The 17492-nt window shown below is 34.1% G+C and overlaps 1 protein-coding gene across 2 annotated transcripts in view; it reads right to left on the bottom strand.

Moving 5' to 3' along the window:
- Window positions 328–17492, bottom strand: part of TMEM168 (transmembrane protein 168) — a 32781-nt gene continuing 15616 nt past the window's right edge. Inside the window, exons 3-5 of one of the 2 annotated variants that reach the window (XM_003134765.6) lie at window positions 15929–16071; window positions 13258–13532; window positions 328–3880 (exon numbers count right to left, since the gene is read on the bottom strand). In XM_003134765.6, the coding sequence (XP_003134813.3) occupies window positions 3333–3880; window positions 13258–13532; window positions 15929–16071 (966 nt within the window). In that variant the 3' untranslated portion in view covers window positions 328–3332. The remainder of the gene's footprint in view (window positions 3881–13257; window positions 13533–15928; window positions 16072–17492) is intronic. The other variant, XM_005673235.3, reaches the window with a different exon arrangement.

The following is a 17492-nucleotide window of genomic DNA, read 5'->3' as shown; positions in this document are numbered from 1 at the left end:
TTCATTCACTCAGTCAAAAATACTGTTTTACATACCTCTTAGGAGCAAGGCACTCTTCTGAGTAATTGTGTACCTGAAATACCAGGATGTGTAAGGCTCTGCCTGAAAAGAGATGACAGTCTAGTAACTTGCAATGGAGAAACATTAAAAAGTACCGCCAAACCAAACCTCTTTGAGCATTTACCATCAATATGCCTGACCACATGTTTAAATTAAGCTATTTTCATCTGGCATACATATTAACTTTATGTCACCTGTGGAGTGGTAATGTAAAACATTACTTTGAAAGAGACTAAGCTCTAAGTGTGAAATAATACTATAAAAAGGTAGTATCCAAAACAGCAAATATATTTAAACTGAAATTTATAAACAAAATGTACAGTTACAAATAGATTGTAATGAAGTTTTACTCCAAAAAAAAATGTACTCACAAATGAATTAAATATAAATGCATTTTACTAGCAATGTAACTTTTTAAAAGCATATAACTTATGAAAACACTCATCATAAAAATGGTGTTCTGAAAAAGTTCTTTTCTATAGGATTTTCTATAAATTTATTAAGAGTGAGATAGAAAACTATGCAAAGATAACACTAAATATCTCAGGAAGAGTTTAGTCAGAGCAAATTAAAACAAAATTTGAATGAAATAATAGCATAATTGGAAAGTTATGAATAAAACTTGGCTCCTTAATTTATCATGTAACAATGTGCACTTTTTTGTCTTGGGTTTTTTTTTTTTTTTTCTTTTTAGGGCCACACACACAGCATATGGAAGTTCCCAGGCTAGGGGTCAAATTGGAGCTGCAGCTGCCTCTATACCACAGCCACACAGGATCCAAGCCGTATCTGCGACCTATACCACAGCTCATGACAATGTCATATCCTTAACCCACTCAGAGAGGCCAGGGATTGAACCTGCATCCTCGTGGATAGTGGTTGGGTTTGTAACTGCTGAGCCACATGGGAACTCCCTTAAAAAGATTTTTCAAACAGGACTGCTTCTGTGGTTTTAGTAAGGTATCATATAAGGAAACAAAGTCAACATTACGTTGAAAAACATCTCTATGTTATCTATTTCTTTTTAGTGGAATGATAAAATTTTGCCCTAACATAATTTCTATCACTTCAAGTAACTCCTTCCTAATATATGATATATAAAATGGAAGCCATAGAAAATTAATCTCATTAATTACCAGAACTGTTTTTTAATCTTTAGTAAAAGTAACCAATCTGTCCTTCTTATAATATTTTTCTCTATATACATTTACTTTCATGTTTTAAAACTGGCATCTTTAATTTAGGATGCCATCTCCTAAGAGTCATTTATTTATAGTTTCTTTTTTGTTTGGGTAGGAGAATTTGTCAAATTTAGTAAATTGGCTCATATCACATTTTTAATCCAGATCTTTTTCAGCTGTACTTTCATACAAAATATACATCAAACCATTAGCTTTGTGAGTGTAAAAAATGTCCTGCTACCTTTTGATTATGCCTTTTAGTAAAATTTTAATACCACTTTATAAAGAATGTAAGCTATACTTTTATATTTGGCTTTCTCAGTAAAGAGATATAAGCTTTTGTTCGAGTGAATTTGCTCAGGAATTTAAATGAGATTTTAATTTAACCACATCTTGTAGCTGTAAGCTCATAATTTTAACACTTGGCTTTTCTGCTACACTATTTATGAATAGTAATGAAACACTATACTGTTTGATTTGGTTGATGTTAATATAAACATGTAACCAAATATTGGAAAAATCAACCTGCTACTTACTAAACATGAACTCTAGTTCATGAACACTTTTGTGACCATCCCTGTCAGTACAGATAGTGAACAACTGTTATTTATTTGCACATTATATGTCAAAAATTAATTTTTGACAAAATTTTATTCAGAACATTAGGAAAATCATACTCAAAACATAGAAATAATCAGACTATATAACAATGCTGCATAGATAGTGGTATACAAGTTCCCTGACGCTAAGTGACTTCCTAACTAAAACTTCAATTTTCAAGTCACCAGGTAGAAAATGGTAGAGGCATTATTTCCTCTCTCTGAGGCTAGAAAAATGGCTTTTGATGGTGAGAAGTCACACCATTTAAACAACAAAGATTAGATTATCCCCTAATGTAATTTTTCTCCCTTCTTGTTATTTCTCAGAGATGAAAACTTAGAATGGAAGGATTACTGGAAGGGAACAGAAGGTAAATTACCTCTTAGGAGATACTCTGATCCTTGCTTGCTTTAATCAGATAAAACACTGAATCAAGTTTTAAAAATTTCAACCACACCATTCTGCTGAACTAAAATCATCAATACGAATACTTTTTTTTACATAATACATGTATACAAGAAAAAAAAAAAATGACCTGTTTCCAATCCTTTGACCTTCAGTTGAAAAAAATGTTACCACTAAAGAGGATTTGAAAAATAGTTTTCATGGCAGAGCATTAACTCTGAAAAGATTAAAATCGCTTCTGAATACAGAAAATAGCCTAAATCAATGACAACGTGCTAGATTTCTTTCCTAAGACTAATTTTAGAAGGGAAGACAATTTATCTGGAACGAATTTGTAGCTGAAAACATTGTTACCCTGAGAAAGACTCTTTGCCAGTGCTTTCAGAGGCCCCCAACAAGGCTTGAAGGAGCAATGTGTAGGCTCTAGCTTCTTACAGTTACCCACATGAAGAATGTTTTGACCTAAATAGTGATTTGGGCTTCTCTGTGATACCGGTAACAGGTCACATCCAAGAATCTAAATGTGATGGACTATAAGCAAATTTTGCATTCATTTTAAGCAGACTTCTTCCTTTTTTCCTTTTCTATGAAAGAGTCTGTAATGCTTCAAATGGTCTTGGACCCAAACCTACTGTTCACAAAAAATAATCTTCTATAAGCAAATTGGTAGTTTTCTTATATAACAGTAAACAAATTGTCCGGTTTACATTCTCTAATCTATGCCTAGAAAATAAGGCATCAGTAATTCTTCATTGGCCACTGCAGAGCAGAGACAAGGGTCTCCTTTCTAATCAGAGGCATATGCAAACATTCCTCAAAGTGCATTGTAATTATTTTTAACATCTCTTATACATGTACAAAGTCAGCATCTGTGACTCCCTACATACTTTTAGTACAAAATAATGCTTATTTCCAACACCTTACATACACCATAATTACTTGAGAAAAGATAAAATGAGAACACAACAGAAGTAGCAAGATTTTTTTTTTTTTTTTTTTTTTACAAATAAAAATATACAAAAAAATGGCAAGTTAGCGATAACTGGTAGTACGTACTCTCAGTAATATTCCACTCTGGGTTCCAAATTAAGATTTAACAAGTTTGAAGCCTTGTCCTGTGTCCAGCACAGTAGGAAGAAACCAACTCATTTTTAATCTTTTCAAGCACCTAAAACAAGTTTTGCAGATCCAAAAGAGGTTCAGACCACACAACCAATTTGCCAAATGCACTAGTGGATATGTAATACGAGGAAAGTGTAACATCCAGTGTTTGGCCACATCACTTCCTGTTGGCAAATGCAGGGTGTAATCACTCCACCGTTTTGACACGCCATACACTGCTTTCACTGTGCGTCCCTTTTCAGTCCAGCAGATGTTATTACTGGAGTTGCAGTTATATTCTACCCAGTCCTTTGTAAAGTCACCCAGCTGTGGCGGGTCAGCTTCTTCAATATCTACTGGCTTTGTCAACTCTGCTCCTTGCACTGCGATATACTGGTCATTGATTTTTCTCACTTCTTTCACCCAAGGAATTGAATTCTCACTGTCTAATATGATAATGAGTCGGGAACAGAAGGAACCATTCTTTTCTCGCCACCATTCTAAAAGTGTGTCAAGGCGTAGTATGTCTCCACCTGAGAAGAAAAGAAAATTCAGTACAGCAAGAATTTCTGACATCTCTTACTAAGAAGACTCTTTTGTGTACTTTTTTAAAATTACAGTTGATTTACAATGTCCGTAAATTTCTGCTGTAGAGCAAAGTGACCCAATCATATATATATATACACATTCTTTTTCTATCTTCCATCATGTTCCATAACAAGTAATTAGATATAGTTCCCTGTAATATACAGCAGGATCTCATTGCTCATCCACTACAAAAGTAATAGTTTGCATCTACTAACCTCAAACTCCCAGGCCTTCCCATTCCCTCCCCATTCCCCTTGGCAACCACAAGTCTGTTCTCCATGAGTTAGTTTCTTTTACGATAGAAAGGTTCATTTGTGTCATATATTAAATTCCAGATATAAGTGATATCATATGGTTTTTGTCTTTCCCCTCTGACTTACCTCACTTAGTATAATTACTGTTTCTAGTTCCATCTATGTTGCTGCAAATGGCATTCTTTTGTTCTTTTTTATGGCTGAGTAGTATTTCATTGTGTATATATACCACATCTTCTTAATCCATTCATCTGTCAGTGGACATTTAGGTTGTTTCCCTACCTTGACTATTGTGAATAGTGCTGCTATGAACAAAAGGGGCATGTTGTATCTTTTTCAATGAAAGTGTTGTCTGGACATATGCCCCAGAGTGGGATTGCTGGGTCATATGGTAGTTGTGTTTTTAGTTTTCCAAGATACCTCATACTGTTTTCCATAGCGGTTATACCAATTTACATTGCCATCAACAGTGAGAGGGTACCCTTTTCTTCACTCCCTCTCCAGCATTTGTTATTAGTAGACTTACTAATGATGAGCATTCTGACCAGGGTGAAGTGGCACCTTATTGTAGTTTTGATTTGCATTTCTCTAATAATTTGTGATGCTGATCATTTTTTCAGTATCTGTTGGCCATCTGTGTATCTTCTTTGGAGAAATGTCTATTCAGGTCCTCTGCCCTTTTTTCAACTGCATTGTTTCTTTTTTTGCTGTTGAGTTGTATGAGTTGTTTGTATATTTTGGAGATTAAGCCCTATCAGTTGCATCATTTGAAACTATTTTCTCCCATTTGTAGGCTTTTTTTTAAAATTGTTTTCTTTGCTATGCAAAAGCTTGTCAGTTTGATTAGGTCTCATTGGTTTATTTTTGCTTTTATTTCTGTTGCTTTGGGAGACTGACCTGAGAAAACATCTCTAAGGTTGATGTCAGAGAATGTTTTGCCTATGTTCTCTTCTATGGGTTTTATGGTGTCTTGTCTCATCTTAAGTCTTTAAGCCATTTTGAGTTTATTTTTGTGCATGGTATGAGAGTGTATTCTAGTTTCATTGATTTACATGTGGCTGTCCAGTTTTCCCAGCACCACTTGCTGAAGAGACTGTCTTTTGCCCATTTTATATTCTTGCCTCATTTTCAAAGATTAATTGACCATAGGTATCTGGGTTTATTTCTGGGTTCCCTATTCGGGTCTGTTGGTTGGTATGTCTGTTTGGTACCAGTACCACACTGTCTTACACTGTAGCTGTGTAATATCGTGTGAAGTCTGAGAGAGTTATGCCGCCTGCTTGGTTTTTGTTCCTCAGGATTGCTTTGGCAATTCTGGTCTTTCATGGTTACATATAAACTTTTGGATTGTTTGTTCTAGTTCTGTGAAAAATGACATGGGTAATTTGATAGGGATTACATTGAATCTATAGATTGCTTTGGGTAGTATGACCATTTTTACAATATTAATTTTTGCAATCCAGGAGCATGGAATATCTTTCCATTTCTTTACATCCTCTTTAAGTTCCTTGATAAGTGTTTTATAGTTCTCAGCATGTAAGTCTTTTACCGCCTTAGTTAGGTTTATTCCTAGGTATTTGATTTTTTGGGATGCAATTTTAAAAGGTATTTTTATATTCCTTTTCTAATACAGAAATCCAACTGATTTCTCAATGTTAATCTTGTGTACTGCTACTCTGCTGAATTCATTGATCAGCTGCAGCAGTTTCTGTGTGGAGTCCTTAGAGTTTTCTATTTTATATATAGTATCTGTCATCTGCATAGAGTGGCAATTTTACCACTTCTTTTCCTATTTGGATACCTTTTATTTCTTTCGTTTGTCTGATTGCTGTGGCTAGGATTAACAATACTGTGTTGAATGAACGTGGTGAGAGTGGGCATCCTTATCTTGTTCCAGATTTTAGTGGGAAGGCTTTCAGCTTTTCTCTGTTGAGTAGCATACTGGCTGTGGGTTTGTCATAAATGGCTTTTATTATGTTATACCCACTTTGGTAAGAGTTTTTATGAATGGACGTTGGATTTTTTTTGTCAAATGCTTTTTCTGCGTCTATTCAGATGATCATGTGGCTTTTGACTTCTGAGGGTTTTAATGATTTTTATTTTTTTCATCATAGCTGGTTTACAGTGTTCTGCCAATTTTCTACTGTACAGCAAGGTGACCCAGTCACACACACATATATACATTCTTTTTCTCATATCATGCTCCATCATAAGTGACTAGATATAGTTACCAGTGCTACACAGCAGGATCTCATTGCTTATCCATTCCAAAGGCAATAGTTTGCCTCTATTAACCCCAATTCCCAGTCCATCCCACTCCTCCCCGTCTCCCCTGGAAACCACAAGTCTTTCCTCCAAGTCTATTCTTTTCTTTTGTTAATGTGGTGTATGGCATTGATTGATCTGCATATGTTGAACCATCCTTGTAAACTTGGGATGAATCCCACTTGTCGTGGTATATGATCTTTTTTATGTGTTGCTGGATTCGGCTGGCTAAAATTTTGTTGAGAAATTTTGAATCTATATTCATCAAGGATTTTGGCCTATAATTTTCTTTTGTGGTAGTAACTTTGATTTTGGTATTAGATTGATGGTGGCTTCATAAAATGTCTTTGGGATTATTCCTTCTTCTTCAACTTTTGGAAAAGTTTAGGAAGGATGAGTATTAGTTCTTCTTTGTATGTTTGGCAGAATTCACCTGTGATCTGGTCCTTGACTTTTGTTTGTGGGGAGTGTTGTTTTGTATAACATATTCAATTTCATTTCTAGTGACTGGTCTGTCCAATTGATCTACTTCTTTTTTTGTTTTTGTCTTTTCGCTTTTTCTAGGGCCACTCCCGCAACATATGGAGGTTCTCAGGCTAGGGGTCAAATCGGAGCTGTAGCCACTGGCCTATGCCAGAGCCACAGCAACTCGGGATCCGAGCCTTGTCTGTGACCTACACCACAGCTCACGGCATTGCCAGATCCTTAACCCACTGAGCAAGGCCAGGAATTGAACCTGCAACCTCATGGTTCCTAGTTGGATTTGTTAACCATTGAGCCAGAGTGGGAACTTCTGATCTACTTCTTCTTGATTAAGTTTTGGTGGGATGAATGTCTCTAGAAAGTTGTCCATTTCTTCTCGGTTGTCAAATTTGTTGGCATAAAATTATTCACAGTATTCTCTGTTTTTTTTTTTTTTTTTTTTTTTTTTTGGTATTTCTGCAGTATCCATTGAGATTTATCCTTTTTCATTTATTATGTCGAGTTCTTTCTTTCCTCTTCTTGGTGAGTCTGCCAGAAGTTTCCCGTCAATTTTGTTTACCCTTTCAAAGAACAGCTCTTGGTTTTACTGATTTTTTTTCCTATTTTTGGAATCTCTATTTTATTGATTTCCTCTCTGATCTTTATGATTTCCTTCTTCTGCTGATTTTAGGTTTTGTTTGTTCTTCTTTTTTTCTAATTAGGTGGTGGGTTAAGTTGTTCACTTGAGATTTTTCTTCTTTTTTGAGGAAGGCTTGTGTTGCTATGAAATTCCCTCTAAGCACTGTTTTTGTGGCATCCCATAGATTTTAAATGGTTGTGTTTTCATCATTTGTCTTGGCGTACTTTTAAATTTCCCATTTGATTTCCTTGTTGATGTATTGGTTTTTAGTAGCATGTTGTTTAGTCTTTATCAGTCAGTTTTTTCTCATTTCTTTTCCTGGGGTTGGTTTCTAGTTTCATGAGAAGATACTTGAAATAATTTCTCTACTCTTAAATTTGTTGAGGTTATTTTTGTGTCCCAGTATGTCATCAATCCTGAGAACGTTCCATGCGCACTTGAAAACAATGTATATTCTGATTTTTTTTGGCTGTAATGTCCTGAAAATGTCAATTAAGTCTAATTTTTCTATTGTGTCATTTAGGGTCTCTGTCACCTTACTGATTTTCTGTCTAGAGGATCTGTCCACTGATGTGAGTGGGTGTTAAAGTCTCCTACTTATTACTGTATTCCATGCTTTCTCCTTTTATGTTTGTTAGTATGTATTTGGGTGCTCCTATATTAGGGGCATGTATATTGATGAGTGTAATATCCTCTTCTTGAATTTTGATTTTTATCATTAAATGGTGTCTTTATCTTTCTTTATGGCCTTTGTTTTAAGTCTATTTTGTGTGATATGAGTATTACAATTCCTGCTTTCCTGTCTTTTCCATTCACATGAAACATCTTTTTCCATTCCCTCCCTTTCAATGTATGTATGTCCTTGCCCTAAGGTGAGTCTCTCATAGGCAGCGTATTTCAGGGTCTTGTTTTTTAATCCAGTCTGCCACTCTATGTCTTTTGATTGGAGCATTCTGTCCATTGACATTTAAGGTACTTATAGATAAATACATATTTCTTGCCATTTTAAACCTTGTTTTCCAGTTGATTCTATGTTTCTCCTTTCTTCTTTCTTTTTTTAAGTGTATTTTCTTTAAATTCTTAAAATTAAATATGTAAGCAAAACAACCCCCCCAAAAACAAAAACATAGAAGGAGCCTGCCTTTCAAAATATCTTTTTAGAAGAATTTTTAAAACCAGAAAACACTTTCAGCTTCAGGTAAAAAACAAACAGAAAACCCTGAACCCCTAATCATCCTGTCAATCACATTATTATTTTATAAAATTAAATTTAGTGAACAAAATTAAATTTAGTGAACAAAATTAAAATTATACAGCAAAGCTGCTCTACATCAGGGGCAGGATATTATGGCTTGGAGTCAAATCCAGTCTGCCACCTGTTTTTGCAAAGGCCTGAGAACTAACAATGAATTTTACATTTGTAATGTAATAGCAATAGTTATTTCTGGGTGTTTGGATTTCAGGTGGTTTTTGTTATACTTTATTATTTTCCAAAATTTTTGCATTGAGTATATTTTGCTTTTATAACTAAAAAAAAAAATATGCTACAATTTATTAATACAAGCTCCAATAATCTGGCTTCAAAATATATATTTCTATCAAAAGCAGTCATTCTCTTTGTTAAACTATCAAACTGACAATTTGGAGAGAAAGAATCCTTTAGAATCTTTAGGTCATTAAATAATATGACCTCTGAAGCCAGGTGTATCACATTCTTTATGAATAATTAGTACTCTTTTATTCATCAGCCTGCTAGATCTTAAGATTGTGACAATGAAAAATTTGTTTCATGAATTGCTCGTAACGTGCATATAATCTCAGAGGCACTATTTTAATGTTCTTCACATATTACTAATGTATTGCTTCACAAAGACCTCCAGAGATATCTTTTTAAAGACATCAAGCTCACTTTTCATTACTGCCAGTTTTATTAAACTTCTCTGGACATGAGAGGATGACATAGATTACAAGAGTTATACAAATTCCATCTGTCACATAACATCATTGTCTAACTTGCCTTCCACAACTGTTTAAATAAATATTCTTTACCCCTCTATACTAATTCTCTTATATACATGCTCTTTAGATATCAACTGGAGACTTAAAGCAGCATTAAAGTCTTTTACACTATTTCTCTTCTCTTGTTTTGTTTTGCTCCACTTTCTCCTATGAATAGATTCTATGTTGCACTTGGCTTTTGGCCCAGGTGCAAAGTACTTACATTTATCTCAGATAACAGCCATCTGATGCAGTTCAAGAGTTTGAGACTGCTTTTTAACGGCTTTGTTTATCTGTGATAAACTGCTTTAAAGGTTCATCTCCATTTTTTCATTTATTTCTCTCTTGTTATTACCATAATTGTTTTTTACCTTCAAGAAAAGAGGCAAAATTATCAGGTTCTATATTATGAAACCTCATATATGTAAGAAGACTACATATTCTAAGAAGTACTGTGAGTAAAAGTATGGGATAAAGGGCACATACAGATTCTCTTTCTCAATAAGTTCTGGACCTGCTCTTAACTTTCTAGCTCACAAAAATCCAGTCATGATGTTTCTATTTAAGAGGTTTTTAGAAAGATACTTACTAATACATTTTTAGAGCTTAGAGTTCTGTCCTTGGATTGTAATGAATTAAAGCATTTTCTTCAGAGCAGGGGTGCTTAACAATATTTCTGAGATAGAATTAACCTTCAAGGGCCATCTCAGGCAGGCCCAAGAACTGACTGTAAAGAGGGCTCAGCCTATGGGTCTGGTTTAACTTGCAAATGGCCAGGTGCCTCAGGCTGTGGGGGAGTATATAGTTGCTAAATTATGGGAGAAAACCTATTCCCTTGGGAAGGGGAGGCTTGTCAAGCTATCCTTTCTCCATTGTTTTCTTGTTTGTTTTCTACTTTTACAACAAAGTCTCTCACAAAAAAAGTTACATAATACAGGAACAAATCTTCCTGGCTAATAGAAGAATTCTATAATGGTCAACTTATTAATGACATACTTCCAAAAATGTCATAAAGATACCACTGCAGAATGTAACTGCTAAATATTTAAAATAGAATGCTACTTTAAAGTTTAGGTCTTCATAAATTATTCTTAACTCATAGTGAATAAAAATTTAGGAACTCTAACATATATGCTATTTATCTTGGTGTCTGTTACTTTTCCCAGGAAAAGAAAAATCTAATAAAAATATCAGTAAATCTGAACATCTAGAATTTATTTCCAAAGCTATCTTTAGATAGTTGAAATAAGTTTTAAAAGATTTAAGAAAATGCACCTGTAGAAAAACATTTATGTTAATAAATGTTTAAAATGGTGCTTTTAAAATTATTTTCTGGAGTTCCCATCGTGGCGCAGTGGTTAACGAATCCGACTAGGAACCATGAGGTTGCGGGTTTGGTCCCTGCCCTTGCTCAGTGGGTTAACGATCCAGTGTTGCCGTGAGCTGTGGTGTAGGTTGCAGACGCGGCTCGGATCCCGCGTTGCTGTGGCTCTGGCATAGGCCAGAGATTACAGCTCCAATTTGACCCTAGCCTGGGAACCTCCATATGCCGCGGGAGCGGCCCAAGAAATAGCAAAAAGACAAAATAAATAAATAAATAAATAAATAAAATTACTTTCTTATATAACTGAAAACTATGGATATATGTAAGACCATCAAAATTAAGCCTTTTTTCTCCCTATTTGATTTGGGAATATTTTATTATTATAAGCACTGCCATAGTTTTCCCTGCTTTAGGTCTGATATTTATTTCTGTAAAGATTTTTGAATTGACTAGAACTTTTCCCTTGTGCTCTAAAGTATACAGAATGCTATACTTCACCTGGAATTAAAATATCTTTAAAGGTTAAAAAGTTATTTTATACATGGTGTTATTAAAAAATTATAGGTCAAGTAAATGATTTTACAAACTGTTGAAGTAGATTTAATGTTGACTAGCTTCCTCTACACCACAGTATTTGAAAAATGGGTTTACCATGCTAACAAAATACCTACTTAACTAGAACGTTTCTTTACCTCCATGGTTTTCACCTTTGGTGGCAACATGGCACAGTGTGGGGGTGTGTGCGTGTGTACTCATGTATGTATGGGATTTTAGGGGTCAAGCTGATGTGGGCTTGAATCATGGTTTCATCACTAAGTAGTAGTCTGACCACTGGCTTTCATTTCATCCTTTGAAAAATGAACATAGAAGTGATAGTATTTACCTCAAAGAATTAAATCTAATAATGTGTAAAAAGTACCAAGCAGAGTAGCTGTGCTTCAAATGTACCAAGTACTAATTTGCCTTTACTCCTTCTAGACAGCCATTGAGTTACTCAATACTTATTAGCAAATTCAAAAAATTATAAAAGTATTTTTATGACAAAACCTTCATCACCAATCTGGAATGAAATTAGTGAGACCATGATGGTTTGACATCATCTCTATTTTAATCCTGGAGTTTGTTTCCTTTTCTGGGAATTCTTATATTGGTGCTCTGTAATGCTTCTGTTTATATTTTTCTTTGATATGAATATCTTCTTATACTTTATGATTATTGTTTGTGTTTGTGGTGTAAAAATCTAAATTATCTTAAAGAAAAAAAAGTAGAGTATAATTAAGTCTAAAAGAACTATTTTTTTTTTAATTGTTATTTAGTATTTTTAGAGCTACACCCATGGCACATGGAAGTTCCAGGCTAAGGATCGAATAAGAGCCACAGCCGCCGGCCTACACCACAGCCACAGCAACGCCAGATCTGAGCCATGACTGTAACCTACACCACAGCTCATGGCAACGCCAGATCCTTAACCCACTGAGTGAGGCCAGGGATTGAACCTGCATCAATCCACTGAGCAAGGCCAGGGATTGGAACCCGCATCCTCATGGATACTAGCTGGGTTCATTACTGCTGAGCCGCATGGAACTCCTAAAAGAAGCATTTCTAATCTAAACTAGAAAATTACCCCCCTTTTTTCATGATTCAATGATTCATTCCATCTATCTATTACTTAAGTATCTCCTATTACATGCCAGGCTTTCCTGTAGGCACCGCAAGTAATTCATAAAATAAAGCCTTTGACTTACAGGCTCTCTATTCTAGTTTGGAAGACCAACAAAACAACTTATATATAAATTTCATCTTTCCCTTAGCAGGGAGGTTTAATATTACTCCCTCTAAATGCAGATGAAAGAACTGAAACTGAGAAGAAATTTGCTTAAAACACTGTTGGGGCAAATTAGGGCGAGAACCAAGTTCTCCTGTCCTAAGCACTACTCCGACCATAACATATCACTTACTGCTTAAAATCATGGTGAGTTTTCTAACATAAATAAAACTGCACATGTGAGGAACTACTGAAATCAACATCCTCAAGATTTAAAGCCTTAGAAGTTTAGTCTGGCAAGTCAATCAGCTTCTGAAAAATGTAACTATATTTAATAATTCTGAAAATAGTTTAAAGGGAAATTACTTATAAGTCTCATGTCAAGCAGTCAAGCCTTCTAATACAAAACATAATTCTGAAAACCTTTAGCAATTACTAAAATTATGCTAAACAAGTATGCTAGAGAAAAGGAAAACAAAACAGTCATTTGTATACTTGGTAAACTGTGAAGTAGGAATTGAGAATTCTGGAAACTTAAAGTTTCAGTGTGACGGACAGAGTTCCATGAATAGGTATATCTTCACAATAGTGAAACTGCCTGCAAGTGGACTTACCTGCAAGAGCCCACTCTCCTGTACCATGGGTATGTCCACTGTAATACAAAATGTATGTATCGTGTCTAGGGCCATCCACAGTCCGAAGTTCAAGGAAAGCTTTCAGTTTGGAATGCAGAGTATCAAAAGACAGTCCACTTGTGGAATAGTCACATCCATATGTCTCAATCATGTGATATGCAAAAAATCTTTGGATAGCATTCAGCATTCCAGTAGACCTCAAATTTAACTCTTGTACATGTTCTGGTGGAAGAAGTGTTGGCTGACCATCAGGACTGAAGAAGGAGGGGAAAAAAAGATTATTTTGATATTTAAGAAGTATACATTCTATGTCACATTCCCATTCTTCGTTTATAATAAATTATCTAAGAATTCTAAGTTGCTGCAAACTAAATGGCAGGATTTAAAAAAAAATCTTTCCTAAATTTCCTGTAGTGCCAAGAATTAAGCTTGGAAAATCAAAGCCTCATTTCTAAAAATTATGTTTCTTATTGATAAAAAAATAATAAGCAACTGAAAGCTGGAGGAGTATCTCCAAATATAGGTAGTACTATTCTTCATTCTTTATTCATATCTTCTTTCCACATGACAGATATTAACCAAGACTTTAAAAAGCAAGACTGTATTAATTTTACCCCAAAAGTGTTTCAAGAACATCTTGGATGGGAATCATAATTACTTTGTCCTTGAGAAAAAAAATTTGCAAAGTATGGAAGCAATATTTTAAATTATATTTAATTTTGCACTGAAAAAGACAATCTTTATAAAGCTGTATTTAGGAGTTCCCATTGTGGCTCATCGGAAACGAATCTGACTAGGATCCATGAGGATGCAAGTTTGATCCCTGGCTTCACTCATGGGTTAAGGATCTGGCATTGCCGTGAGCTGTGATGTAGGCTGCAGATGCGGCTTGGATCAGGTGTTGCTGTGGCTATGGTGTAGGTCGGCAGCTGTTGCTCTGATTTGACCCCTAGCCTGAGAACCCCTATATGCTGCGGGTGTGGCCCTAAAAAGCAAAGAAATAAATAAGTAAATAAATAAAAAAGTTGTGTTCAGGTTTTACTAACTGATAAAAGAACTTACCTTTTAATAAATGATAGTTTAAAACAATTGTTAAAATTTAGGTCTCTTGCTTTATACTATGTACTAAATACTAATTGTAGACTTAGACCTGATCCCAGAACACATGCAAAAATGCAAAACAGTAGTCTAGTCAAGATGATAAATCAAGTCTTAAACTACAGAACCAAATCAATTTTGAGGAAGAAAAAAATCAATACTTCTATCCAGAAACAAGATTTCTGCTAGGAAGTTTGAAAATTTTGTTTCATATATTATCAATACTATAAAATTTTCATCAAAAGAATAAAACATTTTGTCCCATATTTGTGTCATTTGATAGCTACAAAAAAGCAAAAGAATAAACAACACATAATCAAAAATTATAATGGAATAAAAATCTAACTGTGCAAATTACTATTTCCACATGTTCTTTCTGCAGAGTTATCACATCTTACTCTATGGGATACTTTTAAATGTATTTCTTTTACTTCTCATGAGAATCTTCAACTTTTTAATCAAGCCTTTAATATGGAAGAAAATATTTACTACAAATAGTCTATTTCGTATTTTTATGTCAAATATTTGAAATCATATAAAAACTTGATTTCAAGTCTTCCCCCACCCCGCCAAGGAAATCACAATGAATACTTATTTGGTCATCAGAATTCATTAATGGCAAGGAATTATTTTTTTCTATTTCAAAGGTACTTAATATAAAATAAAAGTAAAAATTTGGCAATACTTACAGATTCAAAAGATTTGCCATACATTTGGGTTCAAAATTATTATGAAATAAAACTGGAATTGAACATGTAACTTCATTGCCATTGTTTCTGAATTCCTAGTATTTATATGACATTTTCTAGTGGACAGTGTTTTTAAATTCATATTCTCATTAGCTCTTCATACCATTCCTCTGCTATGGGCAGAATGATAGTTTGTATTTTATTTCATTTTTGCTTTTTAGGGCCACATCCGCAGCATATGGAGGTTCCCAGGCTAGGGGTCTAATCAGAACTACAATGGCCGGCCTGTGCCACAACCACAGCAACGCCAGATCCAAGCTGCGTCTGAGACCTACACAGAGCTCGTGGCAACACGGGATCCTTAACCCACTGAGTGAGGCCAAGGATCGAACCAGCAACCTCATGGTTCCTATTCAGATTTGTTTCCATTGCTCCCTGATGCGAACTCCTATTGTTTGCATTTTAGATAAAGACACTAAAGTTCAGAGAAGTTATGGTTTACCCAAGGTAACACAGAACTAGAATTTAGGATGCTCAGGGCCAGTGTACATTCTATAATACTTCACCATGTTGTTTCATAGGACATTTTCTTAAACAAGATATCCTTCTCTAAAAACAAAGTATATTTTCTGATTTTTAGTTAAAATACAAGCTAATCACATTTATCAAAAAGTTTAATTGAATGTTTAAGATTATATTGTTACTCAGAATAGATAAGTTTTTAAACATTTGGAATAAATTAAAAAATGCAAGAGATTATATTTTGAGAATATTACAGTTTTGAAAAAATGAGCTATCATCTTATATTCATACAAGTATTTAAGAGTCAAGTAGCTATTACTAAATAAACTAGGTTACTGTACCTGCAGAAGTTGGTGGGAATCACAATAGCATATCCAACAGATGTTCCTCCTAAACAGTTACCCAATTCATGGAAGAGACCATGAGCCATGGATTCCAATGGTAAAACAATTAGAAACATGCTCAAGAAGATTCCATTTGTTGGCTAAAAAAAAGTTTAAAATAGCATGTTTACAAAGTATGTGACTGAACTTATGTATGTATGTGTGTGTTATATACATATATATATATATTATATTACATACATGTATATTTATTTATCTTTTGCCCATACTTCCAAAAAGGATAAAAGGACAATGACCTAAAAACCATTATAAGTTGAAAGAGCAAAGAATACATGGATAAAAACAAACCCTAAATTTATCTCTAAGCTCTTTGGAAGTCGTGGCAAAACAAATAGAGCATATCATGCTTTTTTAAATTTGTCAAATGACATCCCACCCAAAGAAGACAAAATAAAAATACAACCATTCTTGAATGACAGAGAAAAAGCCAGAAACAAATCCTTTCCTGTTAAAACCGACATGCTCTAAATTGTTTTTCAAATAACACAATTACTTATGAGAAAATATATTTTAGAAGGGTTTTCTTTTTCCCTGTGAAAAGTCTAGAAATTAAAAACCTTCAAATCCTAAAGCTATCAAAATGAATTCCACTCATATTAAATTTATAACAGTTTTCCTTTGACAAGTTTTAGACTTTCTCTAGAGTAAATTCAAAACTATAAAAAAAAATTAAGGATATTTAAGAAAACTAAAAACAGAATGGAAAGAGGCAGGAGAAATATTTTAACAGCATTAGGTAGTATTTGCAATGAAAAGAAACAAACAAAAAGAACTCACTTAAATGAAAAAAAAAAAAAACCAAAAACGAAAGGATTAGAGTCATTCAGTCCTAATCTATATTTTTACAGTTCAGATTAATATTCCACATTCTTTGTATTGCTACTGCACATACTACACAGTTATGTGCCTATGTGCATGAGTAAGAAGTGGTTCATTTGATCAGCATTTCAATAAAAAAGATAACTCCCCAAATGGAAATATGGATATAATGCCCAATTTAGAGTACATTTTGTGTTACCAAATATATAAATTATACATTATATGCTCAATTTAGAAACAAAATAAGTAAAAAGATATGATTAGAATGATTCCAAGTAGCATTATCCATACACAGTGAACTTTTAAAAATGTGTCCAGACGTCATGCAATTTATATTCACAAATACTTATTTTTATCAAAGTGGGATTACATAATGTTCTGCAAACTTTTAAATATATTATAAGCCTACTAAATCCTAAATTATTTGTTCAGACCAAATGGTGTTCTTAACATATTTATAATACTTTAATTAGCTGATTCCCCACTGTTTGTATTTAGATTCCTTTTAATTTTCCTCTATGATAAAACCAGTATAAATATCAAGTTCTCTGATTATTATGTTAAATATCATTGATCATTTGGGTTTTGTCTTTGGTTAAGTATTAAATATTTTGCCATGCGGCTGCCTTTCCATCATTGATTTGAGTTTCATTGCACTGTTGGTTCCACAGTTCATTGAGTT

Source organism: Sus scrofa, chromosome 18 (assembly GCF_000003025.6).
Source record: "Sus scrofa isolate TJ Tabasco breed Duroc chromosome 18, Sscrofa11.1, whole genome shotgun sequence".
Taxonomy (NCBI): domain Eukaryota; kingdom Metazoa; phylum Chordata; class Mammalia; order Artiodactyla; family Suidae; genus Sus; species Sus scrofa.
This window is presented reverse-complemented; position numbering and strand designations above follow the sequence as displayed.